Raw genomic sequence first — 25,436 nt, forward strand, 5'->3', positions numbered from 1 at the left:
TTGTTAGAGGAGAGAAGAGGATTCAGAAGGCTGCCAAACCTGTATGTTGCTGGTTTTGTCTCCTCTGGAGATTGGTGTGACGCTCATGAAGGGGACTCAGCCACCTGTGCAAAGCCCAGCCCTTTATTAAGTCACTGGGCATCTCGTGGAATCAGGGGATGAATTACTGATCGACGACTGGGAGGAGGGTGCTTAGGCACTGCAGTTGAGTGGCTCACAAGGAGCTAACATTTCACTAATGCGTATTCAGTGGGTGGTTCTGGTTTGCCTGATTTTTGCCTCTGGGCATGGCTGTTTCAGCCTGAGAAGCTGTTCCAAGAATGTTACTTTACTAGGAGCTCATGCCGCCTGGTGGTAAATATGAAGTACAGCAGTGCAGCAGACCAGTTTTACTCCAAGGAAACCCTGTAGAGATGACAGCAATGGTTGGTGATTTCTGCCTCAATTATGAAAGTGATCTGGTGGCAAGTATCTGCACACTAATCCTTAAGTTTAAATCTAGTGGCTATGAGGTGCCCCTGCATGGCAAGCATGAATTTGCAGCTGGAAGATTTCCCTCGATCATATTCCAGTGGTTCTTAAATTTTGATGTACATAAGAATCACCAGGGAAATCTGATTGAAGTTCAGGTTTCCAGCTTCAGCTCCAGAGATTCTAGCTCAGCGGGTGTTAGATGTGACCCAGGGCTCTACCCATTTAAAATGAGCTTCCGATGAGGTTGGTCCATGTAGCCTATTCTTTGGGAAATGCTGGCCTAATGGCTAAAAATATGAATTGGGAACCAAGCACAAGAAGGAGCAAGCTGATACTTCTGCCAGCAGCATGACATTGGGCTGCTGCTAGCCTCAGTTACTCTTCTGTAAAAAGGCAGTAATGGCCAGGTGCTGTGCCTCACGCATGTAATCCCAGCACTTTAAGAGGCCAAAAAGTGGGAGGCTCGTTTGAGCCCAGGAGTTCAAGACCAGCCTGGGCAACATGGCAAGATCCCATCTCTATTTTTTTTTTAAAGTCAGGCAAAATTCACAGGGCTGTTGTAGGAGAAAATGGGATCCTAATATAAAGAGCTTGATTCAGGCTCTGGTCATGGCAGGCACCAGTACATCCCAGCTCTTATTATTTGTAGTATTAATCCTAATTATCTGCAAGTTACAGGGCCAGAGAAGACTAGGGGAGTTCGGGTTTTCTAGACCAAACAGACACTCAGTCCTGGGCCTGGAGGTCTCTGCAGTGAGGTGCTGCCACAGACAGAGCCACCTTAACTTCTCAGGACAACCAGTGGCTGCCGACACACACTATGCACTGGAGGGCAAGCAGCTCCCAGCTTGGGAGCAACTGAGGATGGTGAACAGCCTGGGCAAGGAGTGCTCTGAGGCTAAGACCCTGAACGGCAGGGTCAGTATTTTTTTATATCTTTGTGCCTTTCAGGCCAAATGGAAGTTGGTAGCTCTCCTATCCCATTGCATTTCTAGAGCAATCTCTGTCTCCTCATCTATAAAGTGCACTGATAATACTTCCCCAGATAGTTGTGAAGAACAGCTGAGAGATGATATGTGTAAAACCCTTACCTGATGATTGATGCTAATGGTCCTTGGAAAGTATTGTTCTCTCTCTCATTCCTTCTGGCGTGAATATATCCATAGTATCCTTTTCAAAGACAGATAGATCAAGAGAAGGGAAACAGATGGTCCAGATGTGTAGTGAGATTTTAAGGCAGTGTTTCTCAACGTTTTTAAAAAAATCCATGTTTCCCTCAATAAACATAAAAGTCAGACCACCTGTTTCTATATGTATATATGTATGTGTATATATATATGTATATAAGTTTAACACATAGTATATGCATTAAAAGTCATATCTTGTATATTAAAAGTCACACACATATATATGTGTATATGTATGGGAAATGTATCTATATGTGTGTGTGTGACTTTTAATATACAAGATATGACTTTTAAGATATATAGGCACAGCGGCTTATGCCTATAATTCCAGCATTTTGGAAAGTCAAGAGGAGAGAATTGCTTGAGCCCAGAAGTTCAAGGCTGCAATGAGCTATTATTACATCATTGCACTCCAGCCTGGGTGACAGAGTGAGACCTTATCTCTAATACACACACACACACACACACACACATATATATATACACACATACATATATATATGTACACACACACATACATATATATGTGTGTATATGTGTATATATACGTGTGTGTGTGTGTGTGTAATTATTTTCTTTTCACCCATCAGGTTACCAGTACTGGGGTTATGAGTGTAAAGTAATATAATCACTTTGCAAGTTGTGAGGTACTGTAGATTATCCCATTGATACACTTTAATCCATGTTATTTTTTAAAATCTCCAATGTATTCTCAAATTATTCCTCTTTACAGAACCGAAGTGCAGCTCCCCACTTCAGGTAATGTGATTCTACCCTTTGCCTGAGAAACATATCCATCCTAATTGCCATGTGCTCAGCTGGACCACTAGAGGGAGCCATCCTGTAACGGGTGAGGTCAACCTAACAAATGGATCGGAGGCCAACGCAAGAAGTTACCAGTAGCCTATTTCAGATTTATTAAAAAACACATAGGTAACGAGTCAGAGCTTTGGCTAGGAATGATTTGGAAAAGAACTGAAGGCATAATTCCACAGAACATTCACAGTTGTGTGCTAGAGACAGAGAGGAGCAGGAAAGTGTTTTAGAAGCATTTGCGGTGGACAATGGAAGGCCCGGCTTCATCGTATTCCTGTTTGCTGATCCACATCTGCTGGAAGGTGGACAGAGAGGCCAGGATGGAGCCACCGATCCAGACAGAGTATTTGCGCTCCGGAGGGGCAATGATCTGTCAGTCAAGATGAAAAAGAATGGTCATTAATGTCATCATTAGTGCAGTCGTTAGTGCCGTAGGACAGAGCTTGGATGTTCTACCATGGCCTAGTTTCTTGTTCAGCAGGGACACAGGCTTGTCTGTTAGATGCCAATTGTGTCCTAATTGTGTCATGTTCTTGGCAGGACCGCCAGAGGGAGCCATGGATTTAGAAATTCTTCAGTAAGCACATTCGTTTTTCTCACCTGTAACTCTTCGACCACATTATTGAGCAAACTGAAAGTTGGCTCCAAATCCAGCCATGGCCCCCACTTAAGAACCCTGGCAATGCCTCTGATTTCCATGAACTCTGCCTCAGAATTCAACACGACACACTTTCTGTAGAAACAAACCCTAGCCTATTCAAAGGAGAAGTTTTAATTGTGCTAGGACTTAGTATACAAATGTGTTTCCACGTGGTGAAGTGAACTACCACTTTTCACCCAGATGCTCTGTTTAACATTGGGGGACTCAGGGTCCCCTGCTGGGGACATTCCCTTGCAATAGGTGCCTCTTAAGCTGCACTGGTTGGCCTTTCCCAGTGCACAGGCCTAACCTGCAAGGCATGCTCATGTTTCTTAAATAAATGAATGGTTTAGGCACAGAGAACAGTGAAAACTGGCTAACCAGTTTAATCTTTATCTTCTGAGCATTTACTTCTTAATACAAAGTACTGATATTTACTGAGCATGTAATTATATGCCAGACACTATGCTAAGCATTTTACATGTATTATCTCATTTGATTCTCATAAACATCTTGAAGAATAAGTCTTAAATTACTCCCATATTACATATGAGGAAACAGAGGCTGAGACAGTTTAAGTAACTGGCCCAGGTAACACCGGTTATATCAGTGTCAGATCTGATATTCAAACCTGGGTTCTCCCAGGTGGTTTTATGTTTTGGTTTGGTTTTAAAAATAACCTTTTTATTTTGGAACAATTTTAGATTTTCAGAAAAGTTGTAAAGAATTTAGTATAGTTTGGATATCTCCTCCAAATCTCATGTTGAGATGTAATCCCCCGTGTTGGAGGTGGGGCCTGGTAGGAGGTGTTTGGATCACGGGGGTGGATCTCTCATGAATGGCTTAGGACATCTCCTTGGTGATAAGTGAGCTCTTCTTCCGAGTACACATGAAATCTGGTTATTTCAAAGTGTGTGGCACCCTCCCCCCACCCCTGCCCTCTCTGTTGCCCCTGCTTTTGCCATGTGAGGTGTCTGCCCCTGCTTCGCCTTCCACCATGATTCGAAGCTTTCTGAGACTGAGGCCTCCCCAGAAGCTGATGCTAGAGCTATGCTTCCTGTACAGCCTGCTGAACTGTGAGCCAGTTAAACCTCTTTTCTTTACAAATTACCCAAGTCTTAGGTATTTCTTTATAGCAACGCAAGAACAGCCTATGACAAATTCTATGGGAGTTCCCATAGGTCTCTCATCCAGTTTCATTTTTGCCAAATGTTATCATCTTATTGTCCCAGGTTTTTCTTGGTTCTCTATACTATCTCATTACATCGGGGCCCAGAGTTTCACATTCATTTCTATTCAAGAAACCAAGTTTAGAGAACTAGGAACTGCCCAACTCTAGCAATAGCCTCTTTCTGTTATCGACCCTCATGAGATCAACTCAGTAGTGAGCCCAGCTACTGGCTTCATTCACCTCCCTCTTGTGTGGAAGTAAGGGGGGTAAGAGCTGATCAGAATGGCATCCAAGAAACACAAACCCTGTTGGAAAACAGTCTCTCTTCTCTCATGCTGAAGTCTTTTAGGGCAGGACTAGCCAGAGCCTATCATGGAGAGAGAAAGTGTGCATGTTTCAGTCTAGCACACTCTCTAGTGTTAGCTGCATACTCCTTCTAACAACAGAAGGGAGTGCAAAGAGGAGAGAATTTGTTTAAATACCCACGTGTGTGAACTGCACTAGAATTGCCCCTCTACTTCCTGTGACATGGGTCAGAGGGTCCCAAGTGTGGCCTTCTGACTTCAGAGAGTGATAATAACCTTTGAGAAGTGACCAGCCACAGGCTAAGTTTGCCTCCAAAGAATTATCTCCATTTAATCCCCAAGTTCCCTTCACTAGGGCTCAACATTCACACCACATACAGGGGTCCTGGGTGGCTCAGGGACTGAGCTTGGTCATCCTGGAGTCATTCTGTGCTTTTGAGCACCTGTACCAAAAGATGTGCTAGACAGAGGAATGAGGATAAAATTTGAATTCTTGGCCACAGGATTGAGGTTAGTAGTGGAGGAAGAGTGTAAGCTCCTCCTAAATCTACAGTGTTTGAAGTTCTTCAGAAATAAGTCTAGGTCATCTGTATTTTTGAAAAATGTGTTACATGCATGATGCACTATTTTTTGTGTCGAGAAAAACAACAAAATGCATATTTTAAAGAGAGATGAGCATGTGGGGAGCTCTGTTGACCTTGACTGCAGCTACTGAAAGTAGCTGATAGACAAGGATAAATAGAGATCAAATTTTATATAAAGTAACTCAATTTTTCTTATGAACTAGATTGACTTACATCCTGTAAAATATGAGATTTGTGTCCACTACCTACCCCTAAAACCCACAATTGCATGTCACCAAAATACAGTCTCTGAAGAGTTCTTATCTGTGGTTATAGGGCTGACACTGCTGGCGACATTGCCACTGGGTCTGTCACTGAACAGTACCTTGATCTTCATGGTGCTGGGTGCTAGGGCCGTGATCTCCTTCTGCATTCGGTCGGCAATGCCGGGGTACATAGTGGTGCCCCCTGATAGGACATTGTTAGCATAGAGGTCCTTCCTGATGTCAATATCACACTTCATGATGCTGTTGTAGGTGGTTTCATGGATGCCTGCAGACTCCATCCCTGGAAAAGAGACACAGGCCATGGTCCTTAAGTGGAGAGTAAAACCCAGGCTAGACATGGAAGACCATACTTGAACGTCTGGATGATCTTGCAGTGGACTGAGGCTGGGAAGACATAATAATCTAGGAACCACCTGTCTGAGAGACAAAAGGGCCTTGTTATGCTCTATGTCTTCCTGCCTGCCTTCTAATGAGGAAGGCCTGCTGCAGCATCCTGAGGTGCGGGCTACAACAGGTATCACTGATTTTTTAATAGACTCACTACTCACTCCATGTGGTTTAAATAAGGGGTGAAGCCTTCCGATTCCCTGCAAAGCTTCCACGCTGAGCCAATGTTGCAACAACTCTTCAGAGCTCTCCCAGGTCTCCAGTTAACAGCTACGTTGCATCTGCCCCAGCCCCCAAAGCTAATGGGGCTGGATTATCAGGGAAACTTATTCTATTTTTTATCCTATTGGAAAAGGCTCGTTTTTCCAATCTTGCTAACATTTTTTTGGGGTGGGGGTGGGGGTCTGGACTTTTGTTAATTTCTGATGCAGGTGTTTTCAAAAAACCTCTAGGTGCCCTTTCATCTTCTGCAGTGCTGTGATGTAATGATAACGTTAACAATAGCACTACCTGATTATTAATTACTAGTGATATCTGATAATTATTGAATGCTTGCTTTTGCCAGGCAGTGGGCTAAGTGCTCTTTATCTATCTCCTGTAATTCTCACAGCCATCCTAGGACATAAGTAATATTACAGTCTCCACTTTATACATGAGGAGACTAGTTGGGAGGTTAAGTGACTTTCCCAAGATCAAGAGAACTAAGACTGAAACCCAGGCTCACCCCTCTCAGAGCCTGCCTCTGTAAACAACTATGCAAACCTGTCTCTCCAAGACAATGTGAATGTAGGAACAGACTCACTTTGAGTGCTCTTCTATTTTTCTCTCCCCCAGCATTCCCGAATTCTCAGCATTCAGCACACCCTTGCTACCCTTTCCACTGTCTCCAAAGCACAGGCATTATTTAATTCTTTCATCATACACCATGAATGCTTTGGGCTTAACTGCAACATAGGTAGTGTTTTCTTAGGAAGAAAACCTCTTTCCTGGCCTCATTATGTCTTCTCACCTTGAAAATGTGGCACTTTCCCTTTTTCTGGTTTAGAAATGCTTTTGGTCTTGGGGCAACCGTCACTTGTCTCCATGTTCTGGAGGCTGGCTTGATATGGAAGAAGACAATGACTCCCCTTCCCAGGAAAAGGGCGTTTGTTGCCTACCGATGAAGGATGGCTGGAACAGGGTCTCTGGGCAGCGGAAACGTTCATTTCCGATGGTGATCACTTGCCCATCAGGCAACTCGTAACTCTTCTCAAGGGAGGATGAGGATGCGGCAGTGGCCATCTCATTTTCAAAGTCCAGAGCTACATAACACAGTTTCTCCTTGATGTCCCGGACAATCTCACGCTCAGCTGTCAACCAGATACAAACATTGTGGCAAACATTAGGGTCTGCACAGGTGGCAAAGATTCACCTGCCCTACTGCAGTCTCTCCCTCAAGACATGTGCCATCAAAAAATGTGTCAGTTCAATAGTCTGCAATCCAAAATCAACAATGATAATGACATAGTAGGGCCACCAGGGAACCACCTCTGTTCCCAGGACAGTGTCTCATGCATAGTAGGCCCTCAGCATGCATTGTCTGGGAAATGCATAACAACAATAAAATGAGCTAGCTAGAGAAAGGCACACAGTAGGGGATCCTTTTGTACCATAACATTTTTTGGGGTGGGTGGGCAGGATAACTACTCTGTGTTATAATTATTTTATGACAGAAAGTTTGTTATATTGTATTTTCAGTTAACCAGGGTATCTTATGCTGAATCAGCTCCTCAGGGGCCTCACAATTTTTGAAAAGTCTGAGATCCTGTTGCCTGGGCCAGTAGATAGCAGTTCAAACCTTTGGCACATTTCTCACCCTCCAGGAAAGAGGTGGTGCTGTCTCAGGACCAGGCCTAGTCCAGAAGGTTTCAGTGGTGCATACTGAACGAGATATGGAAGAAGTGGGCAGGGAGAGACCTTTCAGACTTCTGCTCTCTGAATTTCTAGGCTATTAGTTATATCTGAGGCTCTGGGAACCTTTTACAGGCATCTTGGGTTTCTTTGTAGGGAGCAGAGGAGGAATGCAATTATTCAACTTCATATTGCAAGTGGAGACTTTAACATTGGCAGGGTTCAAGTCTCAAGCCTCAAATTTGGAGCATAAAATAAGCCTCAGACATGTTCAGAAACCTAAATGTTTGGACAATACCAAATTGCTAAGGGGAGGACAGGTAGCTGGAGCCACCAGCACTGAGGACATACAATGTTTCTGGCAATGCTGACACCTTCCTCTTGCGAGGGAGGACTGGGTGCACCGGCTTAGAATCTGAATACACATATGTCACTGTGTTAGCTATTAATATGTATCACTGTTAATAGCTAACAATTATTGAATGCTTACTCTGTGTCAAGTATTCCACATGCATTCTTCCATTTAATACTCATAACAATCATGTGATATAGGATCTATTATTATCCCCATTTTACAAATAAAGAGACTATGGTTGGTTAACTTGTCCAAGCTCACAGAGCTACTGAGTAGCAGAGTTGGGACTCGAGTCCTATCACAATGTCTCCTGCCAATCACCACACCATGCCATCTTCAGTCTCTGCACAATCTTCTTCTATTTGCTAATGGAGGGGATTAAAAAAAGATCAATTATACAACACTGACTAATGCATAACACTGAGTGTCTATAACTGTTCTCCTCAAGGAAATAGTGTAATCATTTTGCAACTTCACACAGCAAAGAAAGATGTGCTTTGCTCTGTGCATTAGAGCCAGGCCTTGCCATTTGCAAATCTTCATCCCATCATCTCCTTGGATAGTGAGGATGGTCCTGGAAGTTACTGAGCAACACACTGCTCCCCTCTCCCCCTTATCTCCCACAGGCCTCACCAGTAGTAACGAAGGAATAGCCACGCTCAGTCAGGATCTTCATGAGGTAGTCAGTGAGATCTCGGCCAGCCAGATCCAGACGCATGATGGCATGGGGCAAGGCATAGCCCTCATAGATGGGGACATTGTGGGTGACACCATCTCCAGAGTCCAGCACGATGCCTGGGAGACAATTGGGCGTGATAAGTCACCATGGCAGCTGGCATGTGGTTACTTGCTGGCCAAGTAGAGGGAAGCCTTGGGGGAGAGGGAATTTCCGAGCCTCTTATTTAAAAAGAGAAAACAGGGCATGTGATAGGAGAGGTGAGGTGGGACAGGGCTCGGGGAAGATGAAAAAAAGTAAAGAACAGGAAGACGAAAACAGTAGAAAAAAGTTCTGCTAGAAATATGAGATCAAGGGCTTATTTTGAACACTAGAAGATCTTTTAGGGCTGGGTTCAGCCATGTCCATTCTAACTCAACTCCAGTCCGTCACCCCCACGTGTTAATGACCATTCAATCCCATCTCTGGCAGTGCGCTCCGACCAGCTTGCTGTCCTGCCCAGTCACCTACCAGTTGTGCGTCCAGAGGCGTAGAGAGACAGCACCGCCTGGATAGCCACATACATGGCTGGGACATTGAAAGTCTCAAACATAATCTGCAAAGCAATCCAAAGAGCTGAGTTAGTGAAGGTGCCCATCTGACAAAGAATGGTCAGGAGAGCACACCTGGTTGATGGATGCAGAGGGGCCTGACCTGTTCTGGGCAGAGGAGGCCAAAGTAAGGAGGTTCAGAACAGCCTTGGTCACGTTAAAGAGGAGAAACGAAGGTGTGAATGGGGAGCCATCACATCAATGGCCTGACAGGGTGGGGAGGGGAAGAAGCAGTGTGCACACAAGGTTTGGCCAGGGGAAAGGAAAGTCTAGCTTCTGGCTCTGGTCCTGGCTTTGACTAATAGTCACCAAACTAATAGTTGATTAATAGTGGCTTCATTCCAGGTCTCTTAACTATAAACAGAGGAGGAGTTTGGACTAAATGAGATCTCCCATTTTCCCAGTGCAGACATCCTAGGGCTTGTTAACTATGTCAAAGCCAGAAGAAAAAGAGAAGACAACATCCAGGTTTCGATTTCTCTGGTATAAAGAAAGAGAACTTTTATATCTGAAGCTCAGGCTGGCTAGGATTAGCCCCATTTCTGTGATTTGTCTGAGGTTCTATTTAATCTATTCCACTTTTTTATGTAGTTGCTGGGTCAATGCTAACCCTAGAATCTGAGGCCATTCTGGTTGCAGTGGGAGAGGCCCTGATTCCTGGAAGACAGGACCGGCCCAACGGTAATAGAGGACCATATAGAATGTCAGTGCCCCAGTTGGTGCAGTCCAGGGACAAGATTAGAACCAAGCCCCTCCAGGTCACTTGTGAGAAGTTTGTGCATCCGGAGATGTCCGTGGGTCTTCATTTCTCCATCTGTAAGACCCTTCCTACTCTGTTAACTAGAATGTCTGACATCATTTGCTAGTGAGCCATAATTTCCAACCATTTTTTTTTTGCCTTCACACCACTGACAGGAACAATAATTCATCAGAAGCAATATCTCTTGTGACACGCAGTGATTCCCAGGCCCACAGATGTTCCCCTGTAGAGAACAAGTGCTAGTGGGTTGGTGCAAGCACCAGGAGCTCTTCTGAGGAAAAGGCCTTGCAGTTATTTACATTTATGATTCTTCAATGCTGGAAGATCGTGGATCAATCCCAGGCTCTGCCAGTTCTAGCTGTGTGACCCTGGGAGAATTACTTAATGTATCTGAGCCTCAATTTCTTCATTTATGTAGTCAATATAATCATAGTTCCTGCTTCACATTGCTAGAACTTAAAGAGACAATGAATGTAAAACGCTGAGCCTAGTACTTGACCATAACAAGTATAGAATTGACACTAGATGTTGTTATTTAATAGCTCATCCAAACTAGAAAACTCAGAGCTCTGTCTGGTGGACTGGATGGGATTCTATTGTGAGGTCTTTAGCTTCAAACAAGTAATAATAATGACAATAGTAACTACTATATTTTGGATGTTTATTAGGAACCATGATACACATCTGTCATTTCACCTCATTAATGTTCACATCAATCCTTGGAAAAATGATAGTATTAATATTACTCCCAACTTATAGACAAGGAAACTGAGGCTCTGAGAAATTAACGGAGTTCTTTAAGGTCACATAACTGATAAGTGGCAGATCCAGTTTTCAAACCTAGATATGTCTGACTCTAGAACCCAAATTCCTATTGTATGTGATGCTGCATTTTGAAGTGACTTCTCCTTAGACATTATAACTTAAACGTGGCCCCTTCTCAATGAAATCTTTTAAATTTCCTATTGCTTTTGGAGGCAAAGGGCTGGTCCCTGCAGGAAACATGCAAGTACTTTCAAGCTGTTCCTGTCCTTTGGGATCCCTGAGTTCACTGAAGGCTGTTAGTCTGTTGGTGGACTCCTAGCTCCGGCCTTCTCTCTGCTGTCCTGCATAGCCTCCTTCTAACAGAAGTTTCCCCAGACCCCAAAGTGTTGTGTGCTGGGGTAGCATACTTACTTGAGTCATTTTCTCCCGGTTGGCCTTGGGGTTCAGGGGTGCCTCCGTGAGCAGGGTGGGATGCTCTTCAGGGGCAACACGAAGCTCATTGTAGAAAGAGTGGTGCCAGATCTAGTGAGTTGGGGGACAGGGGAGAAACACAATGATGTGCTGTCATGAGGTCCTGCATTTCCCAAAAAGGGACCAGAAGCTACTTGAAACCAAGACCAAAGGAAATGCTACAAGTACTCATGCATGTGTCCATGGTTTTATAGATGCAGAGACTGAAGCTCAAAGTGTGTAAGTACCTTCCCAAAGGATTCACATCTACTAAGTGACTGAGCAGAATCCCTAACCCAGATCTGTGAGGCAGGATGGTGTAGCGGTTAAGGGCACAACCCTTGATCAAACCTTGGGCTCAAAGCCCAGCTCGGACACTTCTTAGTTGTGTGAGCTTAGGCAAGTTTTTAACCCTTCTCAGCTTCAGTCTCATGATTGGTAATAGGGAGATGAAAATAATTAGTGTGTACCTCATTGGGTCTTTGTGTAAATAAATAAGGTAACCCTCGAGTTATTGTCCAGCCCAGTGTCTGGTCCAGAATCAATGTTATTATTATTCAACTCTATTTTCTTTGTTCTCTCTTCCCATTTTAATGTTCATGGGAAAATGATTTAATTTTGTAAATAAAAAGACGAATGTATATATGAATAAATGACGCTTACTTGAAAACCTAATTGACACTTTTAATGCTTCTAGAGAAGTTGCCCTCTGCAGTGTACATGAAGAAGAGAACAGGGCTCTCTGACTCTTGCCTCCATCACCCTCTTTGCTCTCGAGGGATGAGAAAAGCTTCCTCTATCAGCACACTCTGGATCTTCCACTCACAGTCAGACATTTGGCCTTCAGGTGTTTCCAAAAGGCCCACACCTGTGTATAGTGTGTCTATGTGAAGGTACTTTGGACATAACTACATTTATTTATGGTTGAGCACTTTCTTTAATTCCTAGATGCCGAAAAGAACAAACCATTGCAAAAAGGACTAAATTAATTAATCTTTAAAAGCATGAAAATTCTCCACCAGAGCCAGGAATATGAGATTCACTCAAAATCAAAACAGAGCAAAACAAGAACTGCTGGTGAAAGCTTATAAATTAGCAAAACCAAGATTAGCTTTAAAGACTATCTTATTCCACTTTCTTTTGTTTTGGATTTGTGGTTTATAGAAGGGAAATGAAACTTCTGAAAGTTTTGTTTCTTTAGTGGAGTGAAAGCAGCAGACTGCTCAAAAAATCCTGCCAGTCACAGCAAGCAACCTTTCTCCTCTCTCTCTCTTCGTCCCCACCAGAAGATACTTTGAATTTAAATTTTAGAAATAAGGAAAGTTTTTTCTTCCAATAGTCTCTCTCTAGGACGATACATTCTAAGATGTTGTCAGCTCCATGGAGAAATTCTAAAAGAATATTTTCCTATTGATATTGATATCTTTTTCTCTGTGCAAACTGCAGTCTTACCAAATCTAGAATCCTCAAGCAAACCTACTGATATGAAATTTTTGTAGAAAGACAGAGCTTGAAGCATTACTGCTGATAAATTCTAACAACATTATGTATTTTTCTTTTAAGTGATAAATTGTGTGTGTAGTAGTAGTAGTGAGCCGATAGATAAATAAAAGGCCAGATGTTGTGATTCTGATATATCTTGCTGCATTTAAAATTTTGTATGTCACTTTCTCATTATTTCTTCTGTTTTTTTCTCTGATCACTGGTGTCTGTAATGTTTAATGACCAAACATCAAAATCTTAGAATTTAGCTCTTCTTCTCATTAGCTCTTTTATTAAGTGTCTGGGAGATAAGGCCTCATGTAATGCAACACAGATAAATAATTTTTAAAATATTTATCATATAGCTTTTTTCAGTGGCTCTTGTGCTTCAGTGTGTGGAGAGGCATTCAGAAATGTACCAAATCTGCAATGTTACACTCCTGTTTACTATAGTTAAAACAAAAACATTTTTAATTTAGATGTTTAGAGTGAGTTAATGAAAACCTTTCAAGAATGGGCTGTTTAAGGCTACTCCCAGCATTTCAGGCCCCTTTAGCTGTATTGCACTGAGAGGGATAACCATGCAGCCTCTGATGAAAATGAAAGGAGGGTTTTTATTCTCTGAGCTGCTGCTCATGCACTGCTTGTCCTAGGAGGGCAACAGAGTTGACATGAGCAACAGATGATTAATTCCCTGCAGTGGCAAAAGGCTACTCTTCTCATCTACAGAACTATCATCCTCTAATCAGTTAATAAACCCTAATAGGCAAGGACATTTTTTTCCTTTTCTTTAGAGACAGAGTCTTGCTCTGTTGCCCAGGCTGGAGTGCAACAGCTGATGGTATGATCAGCTCACTGCAGCTTCGAACTCCTGGGCTCGAATGATCCTACCACCTCAGCCTCCTGAGTAGCTGGGACTACAGTTGCATGCCACCACACACTGTTAATTAAACCTTTTTTTTTTTTTTTTTTTTTTCAGTAGAAACAGGGTTTTGCTATGTTGCTCAGGCTGGTCTCAAACTCCTGGCCTCAAGTGATCCAGTGTTGAGATTACAGGTGTGAGTCACTGTGCCCTGCAGGATTTTTTTCTTCTTTTTTTTGAGATAGGATCTCACTCTGTCACCTAGGCTGGAGTAGGATCTTGGCCCATTGCAGCCTCCATATCCCAGGCTCAAGTGATCCTCCCACCTCAATTTTCAAGTAGCTGGGACTGAGGTGTGTGCCACCATGCCTGGCTAATTTCATTTATTTTTTGTAGAGACAGGATCTTACTATGTTACCCAGCCTGGTCTCAAACTCCTGGGCCAAGTGATCCTCCCACCTTGGCCTCCCAAAGTGTTGGGATTACATGTGTGAGCAACCATGCCTGGCAAGGGATTTTTTTTTAAAGAAACATTTTAGGATTTTTTTTTCTTTTTTTTTTAAATTTTATTATTACTATACTTTAAGTTTTAGGGTACATGTGCACAACATGCAGGTTTGTTACATATGTATACATGTGCCATGTTGGTGTGCTGCACCCATTAACTCGTCATTTACATTAGGTATATCTCCTAATGCTATTCCTCCCCCTCCCCCCACCCCACAACAGTCCCCAGTGTGTGATGTTCCCCTTCCTGTGTCCATGTGTTCTCATTGTTCAATTCCCACCTATGAGTTAGAAAATGCGGTGTTTGGTTTTTTGTCCTTGTGATAGTTTGCTGAGGATGATGGTTTCCAGCTTCATCCATGTCCCTACAAAGGACATGAACTCATCATTTTTTATGGCTACAAGGATTTTTTTTTTCAATGGGTAATAACCCAGAATGAACATTAACAAGTAAAAGTACAGTTGAGCAATGTGATCCAGTTATTTCCCCAGCAGTAGTGTGGTGTTCTGTATCAGAGAACACAGGGATTATGCATCCTGAGGGCCCAAGCTGCAGCAAACCTCCCATACCTTTTCCATGTCGTCCCAGTTGGTGATGATGCCATGTTCTATCGGGTACTTCAGGGTCAGGATTCCTCTTTTGCTCTGTGCTTCGTCACCCACGTAGCTGTCTTTCTGTCCCATTCCCACCATCACCCCCTAAAAAGGTTCAACACATTATGAGTCAGCATCTCCCAAAACTTTTACAATTACAGCCAAGCCACAAAAGGTTAAATCATTGAGATGAAAAGTTCCTCTTCTGATTATCAGCAACAATAAACATATTGAGTCTCATTGCCACTATGCTCTTAAGCAAAATTCTGCAGTTGATTGGAAAAAGACCTGAATTGCCTCCAAATAACAGGAGATGTTGGGGGAAAGTCAACTTTACTTTGTATTTTTATCTCCTATGTTCCTTGATGAGCTTTTTTAGGGCAGAGATCATGTCTGTCTTGTCCATCACTATAGCAAATTGCATGGCACATATGTGGCACTCAATAATTATTTGTTGAAAGAATGTATACAATTTTACATATTTGTTAAATGGCATTTTGTGTCTTATAAATCCTTTAAACTGTACTTTTAAAGTCATCACCTACCCAAAAGAATATGAGCATTATTTTCTAACTATTATAAGCAAAAGCATTGCATCTACAAATAACCACTTGAGGCTTGATTTCTAATGGATAAGTTCATACCAATCAACTGTTAAGACATTTGCCTAAATTAGTCAGCTGCATTTAAAAAAAATCATTAAGGTGAAGTTCTTAAAAAATTATTGTTACTAGATTTTAAATTGCACTGCAGTGACTATTTTAGAAATACAAAACAGCCATGGCTACTATGGACCCATAAAATAGCGGCTTGTGCAGAATATCTCCACTGCATAAAGATCAATGAATTCAGACAGACTGCATTCATTGGGAGAGGTTTCTATTATTTATTCTCGTGAATATATCCCAAGCAGAGAGGCATAAACATCAATCAGATAGCCTCAATGCACAAACTACATTTCTGATGTGAAGGAGAATTTCTGAGATGAAATTACTGAGTTTTTACCATGTGATGCCACCAATACTTTGTTTACACATAATGTGTAAAATTACCATGCGGCTGTCCAAATATATTTTGTTGACAGCTAATATTATGTAAAATTGCATTTGGTATCAATGCTTGCTTTCATCTAACATCAGCCCTGTATGGTTAAGTGACCTGGACTTTTATTTTAGTTTCTTTCCAAACAGTAGCTTTGGTATACATCAGGATAATGTATAAGCATTTCTGATGGTGATGAAATGATTTGATGATGATGATGATGATGATAATGACTATATTTAGACAAAAAGGACATGAAAAAGGGGCAGACTTTGTATCTGATAGACGCCCATCAGATAATCTGTCTACATTATATGTGAAATTGGCATTTACTCCTGGACCTTAATCATTAGAGGTCTATTTTTAACAAGGTTACATAACTTCTGGGCAGAAAGAGATAGACAATCTGGGGATAAACATGAACACAGAGGAACCTAATCTGTGTCCTGTTATGTTCCAATCATTATTTTCCTCACCTGATGTCTGGGACGTCCCACAATGGATGGGAAAACAGCCCTGGGAGCATCGTCCCCAGCAAAGCCGGCCTTACAGAGCCCAGAGCCATTGTCACACACCAAGGCAGTGCTGTCCTCTTCTTCACACATAGCTGGAGCTGCTTCACAGGATTCTATAGAAAACAGGGAGGAAGCAGCCTCAGCTGTAATTGGGCATTTGTGGCACTTACCTGACAACTCCCACCTCCAAGGCTGGGTTTGGGGGCCCTCCTCTGTGTCCTAGTGCTATCCTCTGACCCTTATCTAATATAGCATGTATCTGGAAGTACTTTAGTTACACTATAAGCTTTCAGTAAGCTGAAACTCTGACTTCTGAAACTCTGACTTCTATGTTGATACAACCTTAGTGTAGTGACTGGCATATCATGTGTTCTCGTGAGCACTTTAAAGGTGGATAGAGCCAGTGAATGAATAAACAAACTGCAGAGCACAGATGGGAAATCCAGAGTCTGAGACCAGATCTTTGCAGAGACAAGTTGCCTACCTTATGTTAAAGAAGCATCTAGATTTTCCTCTGTATCAACCCAAATGCACATTTTTCTAGATATGCTATACCTTTTTGAAATTTTTTCAAAAAGCTAGATTTTTGAGGGACAGGCAGCATGTAAAAATTTAGAAATGTTAAAATGGTCAAGTGTTTAATGGAAAAATCTTTTTGAATCATGAGGACTTTTACTTTACCCTCAGAGAAGCTTTGAAATAAAATTTTCTGAGAAGGTGCTTTAAATTTTAGGGGCTGCAATTATCCACCGTTAATAAAAGTCACTGTTAAGCTAACAGTCCAACAAGTGAGGGTGAGCCTGATGGATTATATGTCATATGGTAGAATACTTTACTGCCATTAAAAAGGTAGAGTAAGAGGATAAGCAAAAGGTAGCTCTTATGTAAGAATAATAGGTCAGAAAAAGTAACATTGTAAATCTCATTAAAAATGTATTTTTTATGCATTGCAAAAAGATTAATCATATTTACCAAGATGTTGACTGAGGTTATTATGAAGTGGTGGGTTTTATAGGTGTTTTTAATTATTTTCCCATGGTTCTGTCATTTTTTAAATTTTCTATATTGAATGTGTATTTCTTTGGTAATAAAACAAAATTTTAAATAACCCATTTTATACTTGGATCTTATACTTGGATCCTTTCATAAAATTAGAAAGGCTGGAGCAGCCTATCAACTTACAAATTTGAGAAATTGAAGGCATATTAGAGGACATTTTCATCCAATGCTCTCATTTTCACAAATAAGAAAATCAGGAAGTGATTGCTCAAGGGCACACAGGGCATTAGAGGCAGAGCTCCAGCCAGACATCAGGTACTCTTTAGCCACCCCTTGGCTTCCAGTTCAAGACCTCTTCCACTTTTCTAATCACAATTAGGTCGAAATGTTCCGTTAAGAGAAGGACACCCAGAGTTATCTGCCTGGCATTGAGATCTCAATTAGGATTTCAAATTGAGAAAATTTCTTCTTCTAAATGGGTAAACTGATTGCACCTCCAAATCCATATAAAAAAGGCAGTTCTTTTAAGGAAACGTCTGAGAAGTAGGGAAATAAAATAGCTATTACAGAGTTGGAGTTCTGCCAAAACATTTCCACAAAATCAAACCTGCATCTTGCCAAAGGCCTAAAACTTCCTTAGCAGTGCTTCATGTAAAATAACTCTTTGCAAAGAACATAAAACTGCAATTGAGATGACATATTTTAAAGTCAAGGCATGTAATATTATCTTCAACTGACAAGGAAACCAAGGCTTAAGGAGTTGAAGTGACTTGTCCAAGAGCCTTGAACTGATACATATAGGACAACAAAGATTTCAGATCACAGTGATTATGAGCTTAGACTCTGAAGTCAGACTGCCTGGATTTGAGTCCAGGCTCCAACAGTTAAAAGCTGTGTGATTTCAGTTATTTAACATCTCTAAACCACAATTTCCTTACTATAAAACAGTAATGATATCAGGACATACCTCATGGAGTTCTTATAGAGATTGGGTTTTTTAAAGTGTTTAAAATAATTTATAGTGGCAGAGATACTCTAAGTTCTCAATAAATACTAATTTCATCATCATTATTATTACTATCACTGTGTGATTATTTTCATTATCCAGATCTCTTTGTTTCTAACCTTTGCTTTCTTTCCACACTGCTCCAGGCTTAGAATAAAAATAATCAACGTGTGGATTCCACTTGCAAGAATGGACATGAGACTCATGAATGGCTTGCCCTTTCCTTTCCCACCCTTCTTTTCCCTTTCCAGATGCTGAATTATTTTGGCATTCCTGTGATTTGGCTTCCCTCATAGCAGATTAAGAAGCTTTAGAAAAGAGGCGAGAACTATAAAGGAGACAAAAGGGAAGAAGCCTAAGAGCCTGGGGTATCTGTCAGAAGCAGCCAGCCCCAGGGGATAAGCAGGCACTCTATGGATGTGCTAAGTGCATTTTCCAAACCAAAAGTAAGGGCTGAAAAGAGGATAAAACATTTCAAATTAGGATGGTCTCTGAAAATGGGAAGGTATGGTTACCATGAATGCTGGGATATTTTTAATAACTGTTTTGTTGGGCAGTGATGGCTTGGGAGGAGGGGTTGACTATACTCAGAAAAAGTAGACTGGCCCTCAGCATCAGCAAGAATGCAGAAAAATGTTTTTTACTTGGCCAAAAAAAAAAAAAGAAAAAGAAAAAGAAAAAGAAAATCTAGGAAGAATGTTATAATGTCCAAAAGGAGCACTGTCATTGAAGAAGTCACTGTGTCCCCGGAAAGAGTCAGCTCAGTGGTTTACAGCTCCTCTCTAACCTGAATGAGCAGTTCGGTTTGGAGCAAAGCATTTCCTAATTAGGTAAAACACGCTCGAGTGTCTGCTTTTGGAACTGCACCCGGGTCAGGGGGTTTGCTCCAACTGACTAGAGTGCGTCTTGTGCCAAAAATGAGTTGATGGGAGGGGAAAGAACAGTACCGTTCCCAGCTCATTGGTCTTGAAATACAAACCATATTTAGTCATGAAACACAAAATGCTAGGAAAATCTCAGCATGAAAACTCCAGTCTGGGCTGAAGCTGCCAAACCTTGATTTGCAGTGAAACTCAGCCCGGGGTGGCAGGGCTGGCTGCACAATCACACTTGCCTCACCAGGCTGAAGGGAGCTTTAAGCTGAGAGAGATGCAAACCAGATATCCGGCCGGGAGGCACACACAGCTGTCAGATGCAGGCTCTGCTCCCTCCCTTTTTCTTTCCAGAGAAAAATTCAGCAGGTCACCTGCTGTGCTCTGCTGCAAATGACCAATGATGTAGATCCAAACTTGTAAGGTCACACATACACATTTCCAACAAAAAAGAGATATACATTTCCGACAAAAGACACTACCAGTTAGAGCCAGGGAAACCCAGAAGGGAATACACAAATTCAGGCACAATCAAAGACTAGGCAACTATTCTTCTGTTCACTTCCAAAATCCACTTCCAGACACCTTAGCTGCACCAAAAATACAGCCCAGTGAAAGAAAACCCCTACAACAAATCAGAACCAGAAAGAAATCTGAGTTTCCAGTGCCTAAATACAAATAAATGTATAACTTACTGCACACAGCTAACCTGCATACCTGTATTGTGCTGCAAGATCTGGGCTGTTTGTTTAGGATGAACATTTTACAGAAGACATGCATTGATAAAATTTTCATATTCTTCTCTACCCCTTCCATCATACCAAACTACATATTAGCCCTGTCTTTAACGTTAGATCATTAAAGCCAAAAGCTACAATCATTTTAGTAGTACAATCTTCATTCAGAAGTATCAGTGCATGAACCCAGCCAAATCCCTGCAGATGATGTCTTATTATACCGAGTAATTAAAAGAGCCACTGGAATCTATAAGTCACATCCTTGGGCTGGCGCCACTTACCCTGACAGTGCTTGGCTGGGCTGCTCCACACTGGGTGGTGTTCAGGGAAGCTAAAAGCTGAAGGGTTATATAGCCCCTTGGCCTGCTCTCCTCCCACTTGCTTCCCAAACAAGGAACAAAGACAGACTTGAGCCTGTCGTTCAGTCTAACACAACCATATAGGGACCTCAGCACAAAACTCTCTAATCTGGGTGGCCGGAGGCCTGGGTCTCTTCCACTGCATTCCACTGGTCTGCTCATGAAACGGGAGGCGGTTCAGCTGCCTGTGGGAGATAAACACGCCAAGCCTTCAGAACAACTGCAGAAATGCCCAGAGACACTGAGCTAGGGTAATGGGCAGATGCAGGCATGGTTTGCACATTCCACAGAGGATGCCAGCTTGCTATCATGCTGGAATTTCAGGCCATTTCCTAATAAACTGAGAACAGAAAGGGGCAGAAAGGGCTGCCTCTGCCTAGCACGGACTTTTAAAACTCTTCTACCACGGTAGCATGCAAGGAAGAAAGATACTCCTTCAGTCGTCTATAAATACATAGAGGGAGTGATGATTTTATGGTAGGCACACTGTTTATAAATCAAGTTCTTGAGGGATGTGAGTGGAAATAGGAATTGAAGTATGGAGACAAGGTTGACAGGCCTATGTCTTACAAAGAGGAATTTGGATGTTAGCATTACTATAACTACATTCATTTTTTTGGTGCATTAGCTTTGTCTACTAATTTGTCACCGAGCAATTTAGCAGCATAAGTAGGGACCATCCTTTGACCAGAGAGTCTACCCAGCAGCCTGTCAAAGAAGTAGTTTGGAAAAGAAAGGAGATTGTTCAAAGGAAGTCTCTGTAGCCCTCCTCTCTGCCCACTAACCTCCTTGACAGGAAGTAGAGAGACCAGGGGATATGGTTTGGTTCTACGTCCCCACCCAAATCTCGTCTCGAATTCTAATCTCCATAATCCCTTGTCCAGAGAAAGGCTAGGTGGGAGGTGACTGGATCATGGGGGCGTTTTCTCCCATGCTGTTCTCATGAAAGTGAGTGAGTTCTCACGAGATCTGATGGTTTTATAAGGCAGTTTTCCCTGCTCTTGCTTGCTCTCTCTCGCCTGCTGCCATGTAAGACACGCCTCTTCCCCTTTTGCCATGAGTTTAAGTTTCTTGAGGCCTCCCCAGCCATGCAGAACTGTGAGTAAATTAAACCTCTTTTCTTTATAAATTACCCAGTCTTGGGTATGTCTTTATAGCAATGTGAAAATGGACTAAGATACCAGGTGACCCTCTCATTTCTCAAAGATATAAGCCCTCATCTCAAGCATCAATGAATAGCTTCAGTGATTTTATATTTGTCTACTAGGTTCTCACTAAACTCATAAAGAAATATTTTTGTGGGTACTGTGAGTATTTCTGGACTGTGGACATGTGAGAAAAATCCCAAAATGAGTGGCTTTATTTTACAGCCATGACCAGCTGTTCACTCATGTTACTATGTCAGATCTGTTTGATTAATGGTGCCCACACATATACATACATATATATCTTTGAAGAATTGCACTATTGATTAGAAAATTTTAAATAGCTTAAGACTAAATCATAACAGGATTTCTCTATACTGCTCGGGATTTGTCTAGCTTTTACCAACCAGAAAACACAGCCATTAGAATGTTAAAATATAAAATCTACACAGTACAACATAAAGTTGGGCATTTGGGGTTAATTCATTAATTTTCATCACAGGAATCATGTGAAGCAAAATTTCCATATTTTCTTGAGTAGGAGGGCAATTTGAGTAGAGGAAGGATTCCCCTTCCTCCTGCTTTTGACTCACGCAGTGTCTGTGTAGTCCTTGCGATCTTTATGAAGTGACTGTTCATCTAAACACCAAAGAGAAGAGTTTTTGCATTCACTTTTATGATTCTTACATCATTTCTACCATTAGTGTATATCCAAAGCTCTGATAATAATCAGACTATGATGAAATAAAGAGACACACTGGAAGAGGACTCAAGGTTTAGTTTTTCTTGCAAGATTTTTTTTCAAATAATCTATGACACTAACCAGGAAAGACTTATAATTGAAAATAAATTTCTAAACAAGTGATTAAATGATCTTATTGCCTGGGTTTGAGATTTATAGTTTCACATCCCATCCAAGTCTCTTCAGTGAGAGAAACCAGCACTGCATGGGTATGAGTGTGTGTGCAAAGATATCTCCAGCCAAGCGGCCAGATACTTCCTGGGGCCAGCAGCCATGTATCCAAGGGGTTATGGAACTATTAGAAAAACAGTAGTGTCACACACAAAAAAAAAAAAAGAAGAAGAAGGAAAGAAAGAAAAACAGTAGTGTCGGATAACTTGGTTGCAGTTCAGGGACACTATAAAATAAATTCCAAGCTAAAGAACATATCCAACAATCATTTCCAGACACGTTGTTCTGCAAACATCATGCACCATCTTAGTAAGATTATTTAGTTATGATTTATTGTAAATTCCTTGAGCACTGGGGCAGCACTCTGTAGATTTAGATTAGGCCATGTAACTACTGGCAAATAGCCGTATAATATTGATGTCTGGTAAGGAAAATGATTTTCTGCTGGTGCCGAAAAATTGGGCTGTAGAAATTGTTTTTTTCTAGACTGATCATATGCATTGGCTATTTTGTTCGGTTCATAAAATTCATTTTTCTGAGAAGACACAGTGAGAGCAAGGAAACCTTTCCATTTCCCACCTTTGGAATTCCCCAGGAGAGTCACAAACAGTTCTCCTAAGATAGCCCATGAAGACAAAGGCATGGAGTCTACGCTGGCACAATGGCCATCCCGCCACATCTGCAGGGATTTGCCAGGCTCTGCTCTGTTCCTCATTTGAGCATAATTAATATTCTTTATGGGAAATTTGATTGGACACTTTCTATGAAGGTCTAAAGGCTGGTATTTCAGGGATTTATTTTCATAATGTTTTCATTTATTTCAAAATGTGAGAAGATCAGAGAGAAGATACATGGTATATTAAATGTGAGAAAAACCATGCAACATAAGGATGCGAGGAAGGAATGCAGTGACAATTGGCCCTTAGACCTTGACTTTGTGTAAAGGCAAACATTTTGGATCAATACACGGGGGTTATGATTCAGAGTTGAAATTCCAAAGCTATCATTTACTACCACTGTATCCCCTCTGTGCCTTAGCTTTCTTATAAGAAAAATAGGGTTAATATTCATGCCTTATCACAAGGTGGCAATGAGATATGAGGTGTTAATAGGTTAGAAGCACCTAGAACACTGCCTGGCCCATGGTGAGCACGATGTAATTATTAGCTATTATTATTGTCGGATGCTCCATAATGAGGAAGTTAGTTCTAGAGGTGAGACAGACACTTTTTCAGACAAAAGTGCAGAGGTAAACTCTTACCCAGAAGACTCTGACACCCTGTGTTGGTTTCCTATTGCTGCTCTAACAAATTATGAAAAACTTACTGGCCTCAAACAACACAAATGTATTCTGTTACAATTCTTGAGGTCAGAAGTCCAAAACAGGTTTTCAATGGGCTAAAATCAAGGCATTCCTTCTGGAAGCTCTTGTGGGGGTCTATGTCTTTGTATTTTCTAGTCTCTAGAGTCCACTTGACTCATGGCTGCTTCCTCTTTCTTCAAAGCCTGCAGCAGAGCATCTTCAAACTCTCTTTCTGACAGTAATCCTCCTGTCTCCCTCTTAGAAGGACCTTCGTGAATATATTGGGCTCTAATGGATAATCAAGGATAGTTCAACATAATCTTCCCATTTTAAGATTATCGATTTAATCATATCTGCAAAGTCACCATTTTGTGTGTAAGGTAACATATCCACAGGTTTAGGGGATTAGTAGGTGAACATCTTGCAGGGAGGATTCATTATCCCGCATATTACATACCCCCATCTCACCACCCAATGTGTTTCCCATTACATGTCAAGGCTTTTATACCAGTTTCTCAGTTTCCAAAAAGTATTTCTACCAATGGTGTTGGCATCAGATGTACTTACTATACTTAAATAAACACTACCTTAGACTGTTTGTGCTGCTGTAACTAAATAGCTGAGACTGGATAGTTTATTTAAAAACGAGATTTATTTCTCACATTTCTGGAAGCCAGGAAGTCCAGGATCAAGGTGCCAGCATCTGGTGAGGGCCTTCTTGATGTGCCATCCCATGGTGGAAGAAAAGGTGAACCTGCTCCCACAAGTCCTATTTACAGTGGCATTAATCCATTCATGGAGGTGGAGCCCTTATCAATTAAACACCTCCCATTAGGCCTCATCTCTCAACACTGTTGCCCTAGGGTTTAAGTTTCCAACACATGAATTTTGGGAGACATATTAAGATCATAGCAGACACTTAAGACATGGTACACAAGTCTTATCTTAGGAAAGGGATCAGAAAACTGTAAAGCTACATGCCGATGATCCTGTAATGGCCAACTAGGAAAGTGGAATAAACTTGTATCACTCATTTATGCTTTTCAGAATGTCTAGATAATGTAATGTATTTATAAGATTCACGAGGCACCTTCAAGAACTTTACTGCATTTTATTTTTGTTTATGAAAGAAAAAAATACATGTCAGATTGCAGAATAGCACCTGTTAGATTTAGGAGACAGAACAACTTTTATCATTCTCTTTGTCACCAAAGATAACTTGAGAAATTAGGTTTAACTATGAAGAACAGAGAGCTTTAAAAGATGTTTTAAATTCCTGGAAAAGAAGGAAAATACCTATTACTCCTTTGTCAATTGCACTTACATTTTTTCCTGCCTCTCCTGCCTTATCTACCCCAGCTCAGAACTAATATGTGCCAACATTGCCCTGGTGATATGGAACAATGGACTTTCCCATTAACAAGTCAGACAAGCTCTTAACTGAGGACCTTTGCTCATGCTGCTCCTCTGCCTGAAACAGTATTTCCCCCTTTTACTCCTCTAACTCCTTTCCTAATGCCATCTCTTCTTTTAGCACACTTTACATATCCTCCTAAACTCAGCTTAAGTATCCCCTTCCCCTAGGAAGCCCTCTCTACCCACTTCTTTTTTTTTGAGCTGGAGTCTTGCTCTGTCACCCAGGCTGGAGTGCAGTGGTGCGACCTCGGCTCACTGCAACAACCGCCTACCGGGTTCAAGTGATTCTCCTGCTGCAGCCTCCCAAGTAGCTGGAATTACAGGCGCCTGCCACTGTGCCTGGCTAATTTTTTGTATTTTTAGTAGAGA

The 25,436-nt window shown here is 41.6% G+C and overlaps 1 protein-coding gene across 2 annotated transcripts in view; it reads right to left on the bottom strand.

Moving 5' to 3' along the window:
- Positions 1-2,554: 2,554 nt before the first annotated feature.
- The window catches only part of ACTA2 (actin alpha 2, smooth muscle), a 54,913-nt gene continuing 32,031 nt past the window's right edge, over positions 2,555-25,436 (bottom strand). The window contains exons 1-9 of one of the 2 annotated variants that reach the window (XM_003810513.6): positions 20,213-22,740; positions 16,279-16,430; positions 14,738-14,866; positions 11,278-11,388; positions 9,262-9,346; positions 8,709-8,870; positions 6,988-7,179; positions 5,542-5,723; positions 2,555-2,847 (exon numbers count right to left, since the gene is read on the bottom strand). In XM_003810513.6, the coding sequence (XP_003810561.1) occupies positions 2,704-2,847; positions 5,542-5,723; positions 6,988-7,179; positions 8,709-8,870; positions 9,262-9,346; positions 11,278-11,388; positions 14,738-14,866; positions 16,279-16,407 (1,134 nt within the window). In that variant the 5' untranslated portion in view covers positions 16,408-16,430; positions 20,213-22,740 and the 3' untranslated portion in view covers positions 2,555-2,703. Of the gene's footprint in view, positions 2,848-5,541; positions 5,724-6,987; positions 7,180-8,708; positions 8,871-9,261; positions 9,347-11,277; positions 11,389-14,737; positions 14,867-16,278; positions 16,431-20,212; positions 22,741-25,436 lie in introns of those variants that run through there. The other variant, XM_063607793.1, reaches the window with a different exon arrangement.

The sequence above is a fragment of the Pan paniscus genome, chromosome 8, assembly GCF_029289425.2.
Source record: "Pan paniscus chromosome 8, NHGRI_mPanPan1-v2.0_pri, whole genome shotgun sequence".
NCBI lineage: Eukaryota > Metazoa > Chordata > Mammalia > Primates > Hominidae > Pan > Pan paniscus.